This window comes from Mastigoproctus giganteus, chromosome 8 (assembly GCF_048544385.1).
Source record: "Mastigoproctus giganteus isolate SK-2022 chromosome 8, ASM4854438v1, whole genome shotgun sequence".
Taxonomy (NCBI): domain Eukaryota; kingdom Metazoa; phylum Arthropoda; class Arachnida; order Uropygi; family Thelyphonidae; genus Mastigoproctus; species Mastigoproctus giganteus.
The window spans coordinates 110,342,875-110,364,390 of NC_143582.1; the positions used below are offsets into that span (position 1 = coordinate 110,342,875).

The 21,516-nt window shown below is 39.0% G+C and overlaps 1 protein-coding gene across 2 annotated transcripts in view; it reads right to left on the reverse strand.

The window, feature by feature from the left end:
- LOC150081768 (Ig-like and fibronectin type-III domain-containing protein 2) overlaps positions 1-21,516 on the reverse strand; it is a 550,711-nt gene that overhangs the window by 287,824 nt on the left and 241,371 nt on the right. For both annotated transcript variants that reach the window (XM_090378862.1, XM_090378863.1), the window contains exon 13: positions 13,475-13,606. In XM_090378862.1, the coding sequence (XP_090234988.1) occupies positions 13,475-13,606 (132 nt within the window). The remainder of the gene's footprint in view (positions 1-13,474; positions 13,607-21,516) is intronic.

The window sequence follows — 21,516 nt, forward strand, 5'->3', positions numbered from 1 at the left end:
TTCGAATCACTTGTTGGACATATATTTTTTGTTCTTAGCTAAGAAATTTTACTTTTTAGTAGTAATATAACTAACTTAAAACTGTGGTCATAATAGTACAGCATATCATATATCTTAAATTTGGCAGTGTAAAGTATAATGTAAAACTTTTAACATTTAGGAATCTATTAGCTTAGTATTATTCTTGGTTAATCAATTAAATTTATTGTTATTTTCATTATTAATCAACTGAATTGGATTAAAATGGAAATCAGACTAGAGCAGCAAAGCAACAGGCTTTTAGCCTGTTGCTTTGTAGCAGGAGTGATGTGGCGTGGGAGAAAACCAAAGGGAGCTATTCTCCTACTAATCTTGGCCTAACAAAATGTGTGACTTGTGCAATGTTTGCAGACTTGAAAAGGACATGAAACAGTCAAGGGTGATGCCTCTGTGTGTGTGTGTGTGTGTGTGTGTGTGTGTGTGTGTGTGTGTGTGTGTGTGTGTGTGTGTGTGTGTGTGTGTGTGTGTGTGTGTGTGTGTGTGTGTGTGTGTGTGTGTGTGTGTGTGTGGTGTGCAGAGAGTGTGAAGAAATTATGTTCCAACTCAGCGTTCTGATGGGTGTTTATGAGAGTTTGAAGAGCAGAGTAGGTGTCTGTGAAGGAATTAAAACTTGGAGATTGCCACTGTGTTACCTGATGCACACTTGTGCACAGTGGCAAGACAGTGGCAATCTCCAAGGCAGAATGCACTGGTTCCACAGGAGATAGTTATTGTTGGTGACTCTATTATCAGGAAAACAGGAAATATGTTGTGCAAAAAGGATATGTAAAATAGGACTAGGGTATATCTAGGGACAAAGGCAAAAATAGATGACGTGGAGCAGACATCATCTCTTAAGAGCACAAAAGGTGATACTTTTATACATGTTGGAACTAATGATACTAAGAATAGGAGAGCTGAGGACTTACTTAACAAGTACAGAGCAATGTTGGGAAAAAGTTGTGAGTTATAATTGAATTTGAAAGTTTCTGCAATTCTGCCCACACATGATAGGAGGGAATACATATTGAGAGCCTTGACAATCAATTTGGCCTGGAACAGAATGTGCAAGCCTCATGGAGTAGAATTTTTCACAACATATTTCTGGGCTTGTTAACAGGAGAGACTGTTTTTACAGGGCTGGGATAAACTTACATAGAAGGGGTGCAAGAATATTTGCTGACGCTAACAAGTCAGTGATAGATGGGCTGGAAAACTGCTAGCTTGGGGATACACAGACTAATGGATTAACTAAGAGTAATAACATGTGTGTACATGTTATTACATTTACAATGCCCCTGTTACACACACCTACCTGAAAGTTAAGAGCTCGTTCCAATCCAGGCTGGATTATGGGGACGCACCTTAGAGGATATAACACTATAGAGGTGAAATTTCTGCAGATCAATGCACAGAAGGCCAGGGCGGTGGCAGATCAGATCCATATTAAGGCTGAAGAGGAGAATGTAGATATCACAATAATACAAGAGCCATACTCACACATGAAGGTAGTCGGGTGATACTCCCTGACCTACAAGATAGTACAATTTTAGGATGATACCCCCATGGGCTGCAGCTGTGGTCAGAAATCCAGATATTACCATGACAAAAATCTCACAGCTTTGCACAGTCTGGGCTGCATGTGCCCACCTCACCACAGCTCTGGGGGCATTTTATGTTATTGCCCTTTACTGTTGCCCAGGCAAAGACATCACCTTCGCCACAAGATACCTCCAACTGGCTGCTGACGCCCTTCCCAATGCTAAAATTATAGTTGGTGACAAACGTGAACTGCCGGTCACCAATCTGGCATAGTCACATGCCAGACAGACAGGGCACCAGAAACGGATCGAGATTGGAAGAGTTCCTTGCAAATTCAATGTTGACAGTGTTAAACCAACCAAACAAACTGCCCACATTTGGTAATACACTGTGGGAGGCCACCACAGATGTCACCTTGGCTTCCAGGAACATGGCTAATAATATTACCAACTGGTCCGTCCAAGAGGCCTGGACAAAATCCTATCTTCGAGCCATTACGTTCCAACTCAACAGATCACTGACTAGGGTACCTGCAGCTAGACAAATGACTCATAGATACGCCATTTCCAAAGCAAATTGGGAACTCTTCCAAACCACCTTAAAAACCAGCATACAACAGAGACAGAGGGAGCTTGAGCACTTTGAAGACCCAGATCACCTAGGAACACAAGGAACATTAGCATTAGTAGAGCCATTTGATGCAAGAAAGCAAGCTTATGCAGCATCAGCCAAAAAAAAAAAAAAAAAAAAACACCACTTCCACTTCACCCCTCTGTTCGCTTGAAATACCTGTCCAGCTGAGCCTTAAACTTATTTAGGCTATCAACTTCCACGACAAGGGATGGAAGTCTGTTCCACCAACCAACCACCCGCTGGCTAAAGGTAAATTTCCACATGTCTATCCTACAGCTGTCTTTCCTCAATTTGAATTTATGCCCTCTCAGGTGATTATTCTGAGCAAGAGGAAGAATCCCATCAGCATTGAGCATGCTCAAACCATTCAAGGCTTTATACACCTCTATCAGATCACCTCGCTGGTGCCGAGTCTCCAGACACTGTAATTTGCAAAACTTAAGCCTTTCTTCGTAAGAGCACCCCTTTGTTCCATTCACTAATCTTGTTTCCCTTCTCTGTACTCGTTCCAGCAGCTCTATATCCTTCTTGAAATGAGGCCTCCAGACCTGTATACAGTACTCTAGGTGTGGCCTGACCATTTCCTTATACAAGAGAATAATCACCTCCTTATCCCTGCTAGAAAAAATCCTATATATCATCTACAATACACCATGAGCTACTCTTGCAGCCTGTCTGCACTACTCAGAGAACTTCATATCTGCCTGCACAACCACCCCCAGGTCCCTTTCATTCTCTACCACTGTCAGTGTAGTACCACAGAGTTGATACGTTGCTCTGGGGTTGCTGTTTCCCATGTGTAGTACTTTATATTTGTAATTGTTAAACTTCATTTGCCACCTCTCAGCCCATCTGCTCAACCTTTCCAGATCCAGTTGCAGCAGCAGTAGTGTCAGCAGCAGTAGTATCAGTAGTGTCCTTGACAACCCTGCCATCCTTCATATCGTCTGCAAACTTGAACATTAAGTTTGATATACCATCATCAATATCATTTATAAATACAGAAAATAATAATGGACCCAACACTGAACCCTGAGGGACTCCACTGATAACATTAGTCCACAATGAGCAGTGTCCATTGATTACCACGCTCTGTCTTCTCCCCCTCAACCACCCCTACCTCCAAAGAAAGATAACAGAGATCATAACACACAAGCGACATCACTATTAAAAAGAAAAATCCAAACCCTGGGGCTGTGCCCTGGTGGAACTTAGAACTGCAATTACTCCGGAAAGAAGCACAAACCAGAAGAAAGGCCTTTCGGCAGGCCAGGCACTCCTAGCCGGCGGTGGAGGTCGAAGTACTCTGACAATGATACAAAGAAGCAAGGAACACTTACACTGCCCAAACCAGAAGCTGTAAACAGCAATCTTGGGAGTGCCTGGGCTCCACTATGGGAAGCAAGAACCCCTGGGGATTTGTCTACAAATTGACCATGAATAAACTCCCTCAAGGGGAAGTCATTGCAGCCACCAAATTGCCCCAAGGAAGCATGTCCATAACCTGAAAACAAACCATTTCCAATATCCTGGATGCAGTCTTTCCCTTGGCTATACAACCGGCGACAATGGAGCAGATCCAAGTCTGCTTTGAAAATGAAAGCTATCAAACAGCAACAACAGAACCTTGGTTCACCATGGAGGAGCTCAACAGTGCTGCCACCCTCATCAGGGGAAATAAATGCTTGGGACCAGACCTTTTTGAGCCCGATATCATCAAAAAGACAGTAGAGTGTGTGCCCTGAACCTGTTGCTTAACCTTTTCAACCTCTTCACTCTGGCACATTCCTGACCTCATGAAAGAAAGCAAACGTCAAACTAATTCTGAAAAATCCAACCAAACCACCACACCTCCCGGACTCGTACAGACTGATTGCACTTCTCACAATTGCAAGTAAACTACTTGAACACCTCCTCTATGGACGAATACAACAATATTGTGACAGGGCCTCACCCAAAAAATTTGGCTTCAGGCGGGGTTGCTCTGCTGTGGATGCCTTAATGCACCTACAAGAACAAGTAAGAAGGGGATTTGTCTACAAATTGACCATGAATAAACTCCCCCAAGGAGAAATCATTGCTGTCACCATATTGCCCTAATGAGGCATGTCCATAACCTGGGAGCAAACTATTTCCAATATCCTGGATGCAGTCTTTCACTCGGCTATACAACCGGCGACAATGGAGCAGATCCAAGTCTGCTTTGAAAATGAAAGCTATCAAACAGCAACAACAGAACCTTGGTTCACCATGGAGGAGCTCAACAGTGCTGACACCCTCATCAGGGGAAATAAATGCTCGGGACTGGACCTTTTTGAGCCTGATATACTCAAAAAGACAGTAGAGTGTGTCCTGAACCTGTTGCTTAACCTTCTCAACCTCTGACTTCACTCTGGCACCTTCCCGACCTCATGAAAGTAAGCTGTTGTTGTTGTTGTTGTTGTTATTTGCTTTTTAGGAGCATTAGAAACTAAGGCCATATTGCTCCAGGAATATGTGGTAGTCATTCCCTGATCTTTCCGCATCCTCCGTATTTGGTGGTGACGGGCTCAAACCCCAGTCTAATCAAGAAGAATGTGCTACACACTGCTGCTCCTTCCCACCTGGCTACGGAGGCGCCTTGAAAGAAAGCAAACGTCAAACTAATTCTGAAAAATACAACCAAACCACCACACCTCCCAGACTTGTACAGACTGATTGCACTTCTCACAGTTGCAAGTAAACTACTCGAGCGCCTCCTCTATGGACGAATACAGCAATATTATGACAGGGCCGGACTGGCCTCACCCAAACAATTTGGCTTCAGGTGGGGGTTGCTTAGCTGTGGATGCCTTAACGCACCTACAAGAACAAGTAAGAAGCACCCCTTTGTTCCATTCACTAATCTTGTTGCCCTTCTCTGTACTCGTTCCAGCATCTCTACATCCTTCTTGAAATGAGGCCTCCAGACCTGTATACAGTACTCTAGGTGTGGCCTGACCATTGCCTTATACAATGGAATAATCACCTCCTTATCCCTGCTGGAAAAATTCCTGTATATCATTGACAATACTCCATGAGCTACTCTTGTAGCCCGTCTGCACTGCTCAGAAAACTTCATATCTGCCTGCACAACCTCCCCCAGGTCCCTTTCATTGTCTACCGCTGTCAGTGTAGTACCACAGAGTTGATACGTTGCTCTGGGGTTGCTGTTTCCCATATGTAGTACTTTACATTTGTCAATGTTAAACTTCATTTGCCACCTCTCAGCCCATCTACTCAATCTTTCCAGATCCTGTTGCAGCAGCATAGTGTCAGTAGTGTCCTTGACAACCCTGCCAACCTTTGTATCGTCTGCAAACTTGGACATTAAGCTTGATATACCATCATCAATATCATTTATAAATACAGAAAACAATAATGGACCCAATACTGAACCCTAGGGACTCCACTAATAACATTAGTCCACCATGAGCAGTGTCCATTTATTACCACTCTCTGTCTTCTCCCCCTCAACCACCCCTTTATCCATAGCAGCAATTTGCCTCCAATGCCACACTGCTCCAATTTGTGCAGCAGTCTTCCATATGCAACAGTATCAAAAGCCTTTCTAAGATCCAAGTATATAATATCAAAGTTATTCCCTGCATCCAGTTCTTTTGTGACTGCATCATAGTATCCAATCAAATTGGTCAGGCAAGACTTCCCCTTAACAAAACCATGCTGTGTCTGAACTATGACTGAAGTCTTGTCTAGATGATCCTGCAGTGCTTCTTTAACCAGTGCCTCCATTAATTTTCCAGGAACAGAAGTTAAACTAACAGGTCTATAATTATTTGTGTCGCCCTTTGATCCTCCTTTGTGAATTGGGGTCACATTTGCACATCTCAAGTCCATGGGTACTTCCCCTGTGTCCAAGGAAGCTCTCATAATTATGGCTAAGAGTTTGCTTACTTCCTTTGCTGCCTCCTTTAATATAACTGGATAGATCCTATCCACCCCAGGTGCCTTTCTTGTATTTATCTTCAACAATTTCTCCTCCACTTTGCTCTCAGTTATTACAAGATTCTCTAGCTTACTGCTAGAGTTGAATACACCTGTGGCATTCCCCTTGCTGAATAACTCCTCATGTGTGAATGTCGATGCAAAATATTCATTCAGTTTGTTAGCTACCTGAGCAGGATCATCAACAGTTGACCCATCGATATCAAGTGGACCAATCTGATTCATCCCCTTCCTTCTAGAGTTTACATAAGTAAAGAACTCTTTGCTGTTTTTCTTTGCATCCCTTGCCAAAGATTTCTCGTAATCTGCCTTCGCTCTTACAAAGAAAGGCTTAAGTTTTGCAAATTACAGTATCTGGAGACTAGGCACCGGCGAGGTGATCTGATAGAGGTGTATAAAGCCTTGAATGGTTTGAGTATGCTCAATGCTGATGGGATTCTTCCTCTTGCTCAGAATAATCACCTGAGAGGGCATAAATTCAAATTGAGAAAAGACAGATGTAGGATAGACGTGAGGAAATTTGCCTTTAGCCAGCAGGTGTTTGGTTGGTGGAATAGACTTCCAACCCTTGTCGTGGAAGTTGATAGCCTAAATAAGTTTAAGGCTCAGCTGGACAGGTATTTCGAACGAACAGAGGGGTGAAGTGGAAGTGGTTATTTTTTATTTATTTTATTTTATTTATTTATTTATTTATTTATTTTTGGCTGATGCTGCATAAGCTTGCTTTCTTTCATCAAATGCCTCTACTAATGCTAATGCTAATGCTAAAGAAGATGCACCAAGAAGTATTTCCTTGTGATTGCCATGGACTTTGACGGGGCATTTGACTCACTTTGGTGGCCGAGCATCTTGACATGGTTTCAGGTTGTTGGGATCCCAGGCAACATCTACAGCATCATCAAGTGTTACCTCACAAACAGATTGATCAGGATTGTTGCTCCCTATGGAACCCTCTCCAGGAATACATTTTGCAGCTGTCCACAGGGTTCGGTCCTTGGACATAGCTATCTACCAAAGTAGTTAAATTAATTAATTAAATTGGGATCATTTTGGTTATATCTCATATTGTGACTGCCTTCACAATGAGTTGCCATGGTACTGTACTACCTCGAATAAATAACACTTCACCATTGGAGAAGGCTATTGTTATTTATTCTCAGCGGATACCACCATCCAGACAGTACCATTTCAAAGCTTGTTGGCTTCTCTTCGGTGGATGGGCAGGTATCCTGGTGTTGCAATAGTGACAACCCAGTTATGAAGTATAAATTCACAATATGAGAGATGCCTGATGGTGTGTAGTGATATAGACTATAAAGTATTTAAGGGCAAAGGCCTCATGCAACGAGGTAGAATGACTAATATGTAAGTTAGTGCAAATGCATCATTTTAACATAGCTATCTACCAAAGTAGTTAAATTAATTAATTAAATCAGCATCGTTTTGGTTATATCTCATATTGTGACTGCCTTCACAACAAGTTTTGAAACGGTGCCAACAAGCTTTGAAACGGTGCTGTCTGGGTGGTTATTATTATTTCGTATGGCAAAAATGAGGATACATTTGTAACAAACAATGTCAAAAAAATAAATAAATAAATTACAATAAGCCTAAAAACAATATTTACAGAAAAAAATTATAAGTAACATTTGATGAATTAAAATGTAATGTCCAGTTTATTCAGCCACTTAATAGCATCATCAGTAACACTAGTAGATCTTGGATGGAGCCTTCAAATCTCCTCTTTGGGCACTCCGAGATGACATGCTGGATGGTCTGGGGCACGTTGTCACAGTCGCAGAATGGGTTTTCAGTTTTTCCCCACTTATGCAGCCAAAACTTGCATCTTCCGTGATTTGTTCGGATTCTGTTCAGGGATGTCCATTCCTTTCTTGGTAAGTTGAAACCTGGAACAGCTCAGCATGGATCACTGACTAAGCCCAGGTGGTCGGGATTTGAAGTAGTCCAGTCTTCGCGCCAGGTCTGGTCAGCATTAAAATGTGACTTGATAAGTTTCTCGCCTAGCTTCCATGAGGGGGTTCCTAGACTTCAATCTCTCCGGCTTCTGGGGTTTGCAATCCTGATGTATGGGCAATTGAGGATTTCTTTGACATTTCTGCCATTCTTTCAGCAGGGCTATTTCTCTTCTTATATGAGGGGGATAGATGTTAGATAACACTGGTAGCCATTTTAAAGGTGTCGATTTAATGGTGCCTGATAAGGCACCATTAAATCGACACCTCATTGTGTCATTCAGTTGGGTATCAACTTTTACAGAGTGTGCACTATTAAGCCATACAGAGCAACAATATTCTGCAACTGAGTAGACTAGGGCAAGGGCTGATGTTCAAACGTAGCACCGTTGCGTTTGCTCCCCAGCCTGTTCCACTGAGTTTATGCAAGATGTTATTCCTAGTTTTTATCTTTGCTGCAATATTACAAAGGTGTTGTTTATACGTCAGTGTTCGGTCCATTATAATTCCCAGATATTTTGGGCAAGGGTTGTGTTTCAGCCTTTGACCTTTATATTCCACTTGTGTCATATAGTTAGCCCTATGATTATCCAGATGAAAACAGCTAACTTCGGTTTTATTTAAATTAGGTTTAAGTCACCATGTGTGAAAATATTTATTCAGGTTATGAAGATCCTTTGTAAGTACAATTTCGGCTGCATTGAAGTCAGTAGACTGGGCAGTCAGGGCTATGTCATCTGCGTACATGAATTTCCTAGAAGCAGTTGCTGGAAGATCTGCAGTATAGATATTAAATAATAATGGGGCTAGAACTGATCCTTGTGGTAAACCATCATTTAATATATAGGGCTTGCTCACTCTGCCGTTTAAGTGTACTTCAAACACTCTGTTGCATAACATATTGTTAAGTACGATCGCGAGGGGCTTACAAGGAATAATCTTCAAAAATTTCAGAATCATTATTTGTCGCCATACTGTGTCATAAGCTGATGTCAAGTCCACAAAGACTGCAATGGTCTTCTTCTTATCTTGGAATCTGTTCTCGATATGGCTGGTAAGTTCCAGTACCTGATCGCAGCAGCTTCGGCCTGGTCGGAATCCGGCTTGTTCAATTGGTACGTGTTGGAAGGTTGTGGTTGAAATTCTATTGTAAACCATTCTTTCAATTAATTTATAACATATATTTAAAAGTGCAATTGGGCGATAATCTTCAGGGCAAGATCCACTTTTCCCCGGCTTTAGGATGGCAGCTATTTTAGTTCTCTTAAACAAAGATGGGAACCTACCATTCTGCAAGATGTCATTAAAAAATTTAACTAGCCAATTCAGAGCTCTTGGACCACAATGTTTCAGGAACTCTGGATATATTCCGTCCACTCCGGCTGCTTTGCCTGGTTTTATTTCCTTCAGAGCTGTTGAGATCTCTGCAATTGTGAATTCTCCTGAGAATTGGGAGGTTGGTTCAGCCAAGGATGGTCTAGTTCTTAATTCCTTCTTAAGTTTTTTGACTTCATCTTTGTTAGTATCGGTTGGTCTCTTGGAAATGTTGACAATTCTCTTGGCTACTTTTCCTGGGGATACTTCTGAGCTCTTATTAATATATTTGGGAGTACTACTTCTGAGTTTCCTCAGAAGTGTCCATGCTTTTCTGCTTGAGTGTTGGAAATTCATACCTGCTGTCATTATGTTCCATTTTTCTTTCCTAGCAGAGTCTAAGCATTGCAATAGTTCATCAGCAATTTCTGTTCTATTGCTAAGTTGGTATTCTTCATATAGCTCATCACATCTTCTGTTCCAGCCAGGAATGTATTCTTTCCTATATCCTCTGGGAATATGTTTCTTTGCTATGGAGCATATTAAACCAACAAATCGCTTATAATTGTCGGTTTTTGATGGGATCCATTGAATATTGTGATCCACCTCATTAGTGAAGGCTTCCCAGTGAGCTTTTCCAAAGTTCCAGCGAGGTACAGGCTTTGATCTTACTATTGGAACTTCGGTACAAATTTTTACAAGAAGTGATCTATGCTGACTACAAGGAAAATTATTCAAAACTTTCCTGCTACACTGCAAAGGTCTTCCGCACTCATCTCTTGAGACAAAACAGAGGTCTGGGTTGGTATCTTTGTTCCATCTGCCTGAGTGAAAGGAACCTTTCTCTTTTGCATCATACATTAAGAAAACATCCTCGACTTCAGACCAGACGATCACACCAAGGCCATCTGCGTTACTGTCAGCATAGCCCCAAAGAGTACTCCTACTGTTGAAATCTCCCATAATAATTGATGGATGATGCACATTCTGGATAGCTTCTTTACACCAAGGTCGAGATGGTGGTTTATCGATATTTATTATTTCCAGGCCCATCACCCCAACCCTGGTAGTGAAAATATCATTAGAGCTTATGTCCAAAATTTCTATTTGGTCAATTTTATTTTGGATATGCGTAGTGGTGCCATAGCTTTTATGGAAAGTAGCCGCGACAAGGCTGTATCCTGGTAATTTACATCTAGAGTAAAGTTGGTTTTGATCTTCACAATGTGTTTCTTGTAGCAGCACAACATCTACATGGTAGTCGTTAAGCACTTTTAAAAGGTAGTCACTTTTTGATCGGCTTATACCCTCGATATTAAGTTGAAGAATATTCAGAGGGTGTCCTATGTTCTTTGTTGTTGTTTGGTTCTGAAAGGAGCCATTTAGATTAGGATAATGTTCCATGTTCTAAGTATTAATATAATGTATCCTCTAATTGCTGGGATATCCAAAAGCAGAGCTCGAGGTCCAGCAGCCAACACAGTTGCTCACTTAGCACCACCCGGGAGACACGTGTAGGGCAATTTAAGGTTATTCCTACGGACGTGTAGCAGCGTTTGTCTCCCGTCTGGGTGGTGGTATCGGCTGAGAATAAATAACAATAGCCTTCTCCACTGGTGAAGTGTTATTTATTCGAGGTAGTACAATTCCATGGCAACTCATTGTGAAGGCAGTCACAATATGAGATATAACCAAAAAAAACAATGCCAATTTAATTAATTAATTTAACTACTTTGGTAGATAGCTATGTTAAAATGATGCATTTGCACTAACCTACATATTAGTCATTCTACCTCGTAGCATGAGGCCTTTGCCCTTAAATACTATATAGTGTTTAAGGCCTTAATGTCATTCTTCCTCTTTCTGAGACTACACACATGAGGGGGCATAAATTCAAGTTGAGGAAGGATGGTTTCAGGATGGATGTGCAGAAGTTTGCCTCCTTCCAATGGAAGGTTGATTATTCAGACAGGCTTCCATCAGTTGTGGAAGTGAAAGGTTTGAATAAATTCAAGGAAAAAGTAGACAGATTCTTTTGGGTATGGATGGGTAAAGTGTGTAACTTTTTTTTTTTAGCTGATGTAATATAAGCTTGCTTTTTTTGCATCATTTGCCATTACCAGTGCCAGTGCTAGGCTGGACATTGCCTGCCTGCAAAGCTGAAATGGGTGCCCCTGCATTGCAAGGTGGGCACCCCCAAACATACTAAACTTCATACTAACACTTTGAAAAGGCACCCAAATTGTAGTGGCACCCACCTGCAATGCAGGCCCTGCATTGCAGGTGGCCATTACTACTACTAAATCATAGTTGACTGATAAGCAATCATTCTGCCCATAATTTTATAAAATTATGTGAAAAAATATTGCTTGTGATTAAAACTATTGACATCAAAAACATTGATGCTTTAAATGACATTAAGTTCAGTTCCATTTGGATATTTACATATTTGCTGAATATTAGTAAATTGATAAGAGGAGTTTACCTCAATATAGTACGTGGAACACTTCCGTATGATACCCTCCAGAAATTAAAACGGAAAAAACGAAAAAATCAACAACTTACCGGTACATTAAAGTAAAATATATATATAATTAAAGTGAAATATAAATAATTAAATAATCAATTTAACACTTTCTTTTGAATTTTAATTGTTTTGAATTGATTTTGAATTGTGTTAAATTGATTATTTAATTATTTATATTTCACTTTAATTATATATATATTTTACTTTAATGTACTGGTAAGTTGTCGATTTTTTCGTTTTTTCCGTTTTAATTTCTGGAGGGTATCATACGGAAGTGTTCCACGTACTATATTGAGGTAAACTCCTCTTATCAATTTACTAATATTATTACCAACGTAGAACATATTGAGTAATACAGCTCTGATTCATACTATCTAATATATTTGCTGAATGCAGTGACAATTTTTGTAAAAAGATGTCACTACATGTAGTACAAAGAGAAATGTTATTTATAGAACCAGCATACCAGCCTATAAAATTATATGAAAAATGATTGCTTGGCTATGATTTGATCCAACGGTGAGCATTCATTGCAACACTAGTGACTCTCTCTCTCTCTCTCTCTCATCCCTCCCACAAGCAAATAACGGGAAACTAACTTGCAATCCTTGAACCTAAGTGCAAGTTCTTGAAACTAACTTGCACTGGTATTACTTATTTGAATTTCCCTGCTGGCCCTAATATAAAGTATATAAATCTAACCTTCAATACAACTAATCCAAAAATATACAGTAAATAATTGTGAAAATACAGACAAAATAAATTAAACCATTACACTTCCCAAGCATATATATATATATATATATATATCATGGTAAATTAGCTCCAAATATTTTAATTTGTAATGCACAGAAACTGTGGTCATAAAAGTTTTTCTACATTTACAATAAAGAAGTCAAATACTCTGTAAATCAGAAATTCAGGAAGCTGACTATAAAAAATGTGCAGGTGAAGGAAAATTTAGCAGGTGGTACAGGCACACACAATTTTTTTTTTTTAATTCTAAACAGAACTAATAAATATTACTAAAAGTAAATTAATTTAAAAGAGGCACCTTTAATGAAAGTTAAGTTTATTAGCTGTGAGGTTACAAAGCCATTATGCGCTTTGTGCATCAAATCACTAAACATTTTACATGAAAACTTTGACATTTCTAGATTGTAGAATTCAATTGTCAGGCCAAATTTAAAAGGGAAGACAGGTTTTTTGATAGGGTATAACAAACAAACTTAACTTTCACAATTAAACACAATATCAAGTATCTCCTTCAATTTGATTTAATTTTAATAATGTCTTTTCAATCCAGTTATGGAAAGGGCTATGCCCTTCCCACAACTTACAATAAGTAACAAAATACAGATGCAGCTGAAAACATATTTATGATGTAAATTAATATGATTTAGTTTTAAAATATGAATAATTAAAACAGGATTAAGTAAGTGAATATTTAATGTCTTCTGAAAAATTAAAAAATATTACATACCAAGATTCTGGCTTTAGATTGTCTAACAAAAATGGTGATTTTGCATTAGACATTACTTGAAATTCTGCTTCCTTTTCAACGATGACTTCTCTCCAATAAAATAAATATCCTGTTACTGTATTGGCTAAAGTACTAAAACCAAAAACAAAATTTACAAGCATGATTTACAAACTTTACAAATTTAAATCTTTGTTTAGAATAACTTAACATTGTTTTTAAATAATAAAGGCAATACTGACAGACAAAAATAATTAAGAAAATACTTTCCTAGTTCCTCAAAAAATCTTACTTTTTCCAAACCTCCTTTCTTTTCACAGCTTGTGATTAAATCACAATCTATTTGATATCAATTTTCCAGAAGGCAAGTCAACAAACAAGTATTTTAGCATTAGCATTAGTAGAGGCATACGATGCAAGAAAGCAAGCTTATGCAGCATCAGCCAAAAAAAAACCGCTCCCATTTCACCCCTCCATTCATTCCAAATGCCTGTCCAGGTCAGCCTTAAATTTATTTAGGCTATTAGCTTCCACAACAAAAGATGGAAGCCTGTTCCACTAATCAACTACCCGCTGGCTAAAGGCAAATTTCCACACATCTATTCTACAACTATCTTTTCTCAATTTGAAATTATGCCCCCTCAGGTTCTTAGTCTGAGCAAGAGGAAGAATGCCATCAGCATTCAGCTTACTCAACCCATTCAAGGCCTTATACACCTCAATCGGATCACCTTGCAGGTGCCTACTCTCCAGGCGCTGCAATTTGCAGAACTTAAGCCTTTCTTGGTATAAGCTTTATACCAAGAAGTAATAACATTTATCTGCCATGTCGCTTCCAACAACAACACAGGCTATGCATTGTGACTTTCAGTGAGGATAACATGCATTGCATCTTTAATTAGTAATTATTTTTCCCTCATTTTGCAATTCAGTAAAAGAAATTGATGCAAAAATAAGCCAGTCAAATTTACATCAACTTAAAAAAGTCACCTAGGTTCACCCCAGGAGCTCACATCTGGTGAGTATGGGCTTGAGTGTGCCAAGCCCATACTCACCAGATGTGAGTATGGCTTGGCACACTCAAGGTCCTGAGCTGGATATCATCATTCTTCACTTCCTTGGTGATTTTTCTTCTACTTCTATCCTTCTACTTTTGAAGATTCTTTTCTACTTTTGACTCTCTCTCTCTCAGGGTAACTCAGGAATTTCATTTATTTTTTTTTTTGGCTGGTGTAGCATAAGCCTCAAGCTTCCTTGCACCATGTAGCTAATAATAATAAGCCATAAACACCTATGCACTCCCGGTGCTAACATACTCCTTTGGGGTCATAGATTGGACTAACACTGACCTGGAGTATATCATGAGAAAGACAAGGACAATGATGACCAAGAGCTTCCAACAACAGCCGAAATCTGCTGTGGAGAGACTGACAATCACCCAGAAAGAAGGAGGAAGGGGCCTGATACACCTCATCGAGCAACAGAAGAGTGCAATACTTAACCTAATAATACTTCCAGAAACACACAGCAGCACTCCAACAGGCCACAAGGAAGATAGACAAGCGGTATACCCCACTAAACATAAGCGAGGAGTCCCCCCCAACTATGAGGCACAAACGAAGCTAGAGAGATGGGCAGAGAAGACACTCCAGACACTGCAGTGATCTCCATCAAGGTCACATAGATAAAATTGCTTCCAATGCATAGCTCAAGAGCAGGATGTTCTTCCCCGAGACTGAAGGATTCATGCTCGCCATCTAAGACCAGGTAATCAACACTAGAAACTATAGAAAATACATTGCCAAGGAATGTCTGATGATGTGTCGACAATGCCACCTGGCTTCAGAAACAATTCAACACATCACCACAGGGTGTAAGGTGATCACCCAGACTGAGTACACTCATAGACACGACCAGGTAGCCAGGATAATACATCAGAAGCTAGCAAGAAAATACCGGTTGATCGAAGAAAGTGTACCATACTACAAATATGAACCCCAACCCACAAGCTGTACTGGGACCGTGCCATAATAATGGATAGGAAAATCCCACACACAGACTGGACATAACCCTTGTGGACAAGAAGGAAAAGGCTACCTATCTGATTGACTTTGAGAGGTACCCAACAGTGACAACCTGCAGAAAACCCATGGGAAAAAAATCAGGAAGTACACAAACCTGACAGGAGATCAAAGAGATGTGGCATATGCAACAAATAACGACCATCCTGATCATCATGTCAACCACAGGTATGGTGCCAAAGACCCTACATAACAGCCTAGCAGCAATAGGTCTCCCAGTGAATACCTACAAGGAACTTCAGACAGTCGCAATCCTGAATACCTGTAGGATAGTCAGAGAGTTCCTCGACTAACAGTAACACTACACATAACAACAACCACCCTGTGTACTTGGTAGCAATACCTGTCACGTGGTGGAACCCCTAATCAGAGAGAAATAATATAAGAGCAATAATAATATCTTTACAGCCATTCCTTAATTTAAACTGGGTAGCAATTTATTTCAAAAGTTAATGACCCTTTGGCTAAAGGAGAATTATTTTTTTTAATTTAAATGATTAGTCTATTAGTCAAGTGTCAGAGCCTAGATCTTTAGGCTCTGCCACTTACAAAAAAAAAAAAAAAAGGAAAAAAAAAAAGAAAGTGATATCCCATTATTCACTTTACTTAAGCTTTTCAAAGCCTTAAATACTATAAACCAAGTCCTCATATTCCCCATATAGATGTCTAGTTTCGAGAATTTGCAATCCGAAATAAAATAACTGAAATATCTACAGAATGCTTCTTTATATCAATAACTAAACTTGTTGCTCTTAATTTCATTTTATACAATAGATTCATATCCTTCCCGAAAATGGGGGTTCTAGAGCTTCATGCAATGTCAAGATTATACAATGGAATAATTACCTCTGTCCCACTAATACAATTCCTGAACATTATAGATAAAGCATCATGTGCTATTATAGCAGCCTGTCTATGCTGCTGCGAGAACTCCATGTCCCATTGCATAATTACTTCCAAGTCTTTTTCACTGTCAATTGCTTTAGGTTTGATTTTTCTTTGCTTTTCAAACAGTAAAATAATCTGGAATTAAAGGTAAACTGTAACCATTATCAATGCACTGCAGGATGGAAACCTCCTCAATGATTCATATTGAGGGAAAAGGACCATAATCTGCATTGCTGGTCCAGTGTAGATTGGCAGATCGACAGTATTTAGCATTCAGGAGCTTGAATCCCAATCTACTCAAAGAGCATGTGCTACTGCACTCCTGCTCCTGACCGCTCAGCTAGGCAGCTCTAATCACGAATTACTATTACCTAAATGTGAAAATTTTACATTTCCCAATATTGTAATTTAACTGCCATTTTTTTGAACAATTGAATAATTTATCAAAATCTTGCTGAAGCAGTGTGCTTTGGTTACGCTCATTTACAAACTTTGATTTTAGGCAGGTTCTTCCTTCATTAACTCATCACCATCAGCATGATAATAGGAAAATATTCACTTTTTTTATGCCACCTTTATTTTCAATCTTTTCTAAAAACAATTGAGAAAAGTAATCCATATTTTATATTAAAAAGCATATTTTTTAAATTAAGTTTTGAAATTAAAATCTCTTCAGACCTTTGGAAAGTGAAATGTAAATAAAAAAAAAACCTGTGCTTCAGCAATCACTTGCAACTGGATACCAGTCTGTCAATAACATCCACACCACTACATGAAACTTGTGCATCAATGTCACAAAGCTAGAGAACATCGCCGATTGGAGGAAGGTGTGGTGTTTACTTCTTCCTTGGAAATCTAATTTAGATTTTTAGGCACCCTTGCACCTCCAAGGCCCACTTTTTGCCACCTGACTGCTATACCCTGTATGTTTCACTTCAGTGAAACATACAGGGTTTCTTAGGATCATGAGGGTAATTTCTTTTGTTTTTTTCAATCAGTTTCAAGGATTCTCTTGCCAAATTGTGGGAGAGCAAATTTTAACTAAGCTAGCAAGGTGTGTGATACTCAGCTCAGAATAACAAGACTCAAAGTGAAAATAAAACATGAAATTTATTACTTACATATGTATACAACTGAACTAGATGGCAAATAATCTTGACATACAAAGTTAACTTAGAGATACCTTGCATATATTAGGCTTATTACAGTAATACTTCACTAGTTAATCTGATTAGACAATATATATAAAAAAACATGATTCATTCTTATTCCCTTATTTCTTAATTAACTCATAACACTTATACATTCACTTTACTTCTTTTTCATTACTCCAGGATACAATACTATTTCGCATAACAATATTCAAAATGCTACATTCATTATTTAACTCATTATTCTCACTACACTGTTACAATATAGTAATAGACAAATCTTCCATGTCCTAACTTCCCTCCTTGTTACTAATCATTCAAATAAACTACTTGTACACAAATTTCCATCAATTAAAACACCTTATTCAGATCTAATCTATCATTTAAAGCATATTCAGAATTTTTCTTTAAACCCTTTACTTCTCTTCTAACACCTTATACACTCACAACTCTCTCAATGTTCCCTTATACACAATATTTCTATCACTTTTCCACTGATACCTTTCTTAACATAATGCCTGTCCTATTCTCTGTCTCTTTCTTTCTTTCTTTTTTTTTTTTTTTTTCGTACTCCATCTCTCTATTACTCATTCCTTTGTTTCCCTTGCATTATACATTAATCCCTTTATAACATAATAAACTCCGTTAGTATATCTACCTCAGAGATAATTTATCTTTCACTTTACATTCTAGTGCTACCCCCCCTTTCATTAATTACCCTTCTATTTTACTAACAGTCCTTGTTAACTTAGAATATACTTAATATATTGCTCACCTACTTCTATATTCTTCTCTTCTTCTCGAGGGAGGTTTCAGGGCTCTCATCTTAAGCTCTGCAGGCTCTCATCTAGGGCTTTCCTTTCTGGTTTCCTTCATTTGCCTTCTCCTGACTCTGCTTCAGATATTTTTCCGGAACTCTTGGCTCCTTAGGTCTGGCATCTTTGATCTCCTGGACTTCCTGCTTTGACACACTCCTACTTTTCAACTCCTTCCTTGCGCTTTCCTGAAGATTAGACAGAACTCCACATCCTTAGCTAGTCCACTTTCTTTCTAAGTGCAGGACAGCTATAACCTTGGGCTATTGGTTTCTACAGTACTCGACTAGCAGTTCTAAGGAGTCCTCAGATGTGCTTTTCTTAAAGAGATCGTTACCTTTCCTGGTTCACTTAGCCATCTTTCATAACTTTTTGCTTATCATACTTGGCCCCCCCTTTTTTTTCTGTTATCTACCCCTTTTCCATTTCCCGCCAATCATTACCAATCCTAAATTATTTTCCTTTCTCTTATTCGCTGATTACTTTCTTTTGGATTAGAAGTAATTTCTGTGTGGTTTTGTCCTCCTTTCCCACAGATGGTCTGTAGGGTCTCATTTTCGAGAATGGACACCTGCAGAGAACATTTCCGGATAGCCATGCCAGTCTCCTATTTTCGCCGAATCTACGCTATGAACATGCCAGGCTGTTCATAGCATAAATCCAGCCTAATCACTTATTTTCTTTACTTAACTGCATTCCAGTATTTAGGTCAACACAAAATCTTACTCTTCTTTTAGCATTATACTCCCTCTTTATTTATTGCTTTCTTCCACCCTTGCCTTTCCCTGTGATCCGCTTCTTTCATGAGGCCTTGACAATGTATCCTAAATGCTCCCCCTTCCTGTCGAGATCTCTTGCCATATACGCATCTTAGGGTGGTAGAAAATGAAAAAGACTGGGAGTAACTGTGCAGTCAGATATGAAGTTTTCTGAGCAATGCAGACAGGCTGCCAGAGAAGGTCATAGGGTTTTGTCAATGATATACAGGAATTTTGCTAGCAGGGAAAAGGTGGTGATTATCCCTTTATATAAGGCAGGGGTGCCCAACTTGATTTGTGATGCGATCTACTTTTTTCTTCAAAATGTGCCGTGATCTACCATCTCAAGAATTTCACTGCACATAATTAAAAAGGTTAATCAACATACACTGAAAAATGTTGTTTATAAATTTTGAAATTAAATACAACTCAGAATTATTATTTTAAATTCATATGTATTTATATTTTTAATTTATGTCAAGTTTGTGTCTTAATGTAATTTTCCAAGCTTTCAAAATCAGGATTATACTGTGATAAGGCCAACTGTAAAGAATCTTATGTATGTAAGTCCGTAAGAGTAGAGAAAATCTTCATCTTTGTTGGCCGATTCATACATATATATGGAACCAAAACAGGAATTTAAAAGTTCACTGCATTTTTTTTTTTTTTTTTTACATTTCAGTACTTTTCTCGGCAAACATATTTCCAAAAGTCTTTTTCTGATGATCTGGCTTTTAGGAAGATATCGTTTTGGAATGTAATAATTTCATTTTCAAGTAATATTTTCTCTGTGTGAAAAATCTCAATGATTTTTTCTGCAATTTGTTTTGTATCTAAGTCAACATTAAATGGATAAGAAATATGTTGAACAATGTCTTCAAATCGCTGAATTTGGTTTTAAAATCATCCAGAACTTTCTCAATTTCAGAAACATATTTCTCACTATTAAATTCAAAAACAGGATTTTTGGCAAATAATCTTGCATATTTGCAAAATGATCGATTTTTTTTTTCCCTTTGAGATCCTTAGCCATTGCCAAAAATTGATATTTATATGCAGAAATACTACTAATTGATAATACTACTAACCGACATTTTTATTTTTTTCCTTGAAATTCAATATTCATCTTCACTTAATTTACTGGTAAAATCTGCCAAAAATGCCAGATTTGGTCCTTGAGGGTGTCACAGACATTCTCTCAGATATGCTAGACAAGCTGTACTTGCTACCTGGGGGTTTAAAACACTGATGGAACTGATATTTGGGTGACACTCAAGTCAAGTGGACCCAATTTCGGCAAAGTCCGGACGGTCTGTGACAGCCAAATCCTCTGCTTGCACCTTCATGATGGTGGGACTGTTAGTAATCCTGGGTATAACCTCCATGCACAAGTACATGGCGGGTGACCACCCAGGTGTCAACCAACGTAAGCAGGGGTCGAGGTGTGGCGCCGACACCACATGGAGGAATGCCGCCCCTCTATGTTACCAGGCAGTACTAGGTGGTAGATGACTCTCATTAACCGGTGAAATACCACCACTTTGCTTATTGGAGGCTTGAAGTGGTGGAACCCATGTTTAGTCTCTAGAGCAAAGTTCCTGTCAACCCTTCCCTATCTCTTCCATCATGCAGTATGATTGATGACTTTTGAGGTTATGATGAACGTCGTGGCGAGATCCAATATTCCTTACATTTCGAGGGTACAGCTCTAAAACGGTGTTCGCAGGCCGGCCGCTAGTTAGTACACCGGACCGAACCTATTGGTAATTCTCTAGGAGGCTTCCGGATCAGCTAGGGTATAATCTTGCTACCTCTACTCTGCCAGATAGTGACTGGAGGGAGTCCGAGTAGTGTGTATGCGGGGAGCATTGTTGAGGCCACGTTATGTCAAGGATCTGGGTATATTCTTACCACATGTATGCCATATCCAAAAATTTCATTACCTCATACAGCATGTCCCACCCACTTTTTCTTACTATTGAATACACCATGAATTGTCAAACTAATAGAGCAAGCTTATCTGCGAAAAGATCTAAACATCCAAAGCACTTCCTAATTCATTTCACAAATATGCGTGGTCTCTATTCTAATCTCAACAATGTCCATTTCCACTTGCAGTCTGCCAAACCCCATGTACGTTTTCTGACATAATCTCAGTTATTGGTTGATTCAACTACTGCTCATCTCAGATGCACAAATTATTTGCTGTATGATTCCTTTCGCCTCAAAGGTGGTATTTGTACATATGTCCGTTCTGATATTCCCTCAGAGACTTGGCAATTTGGAATCTCCTCTCTTTGATCTTTTTTTGGCTCAAAATCTCTCTACCTCATTGTGTCAAATTCATCTGTT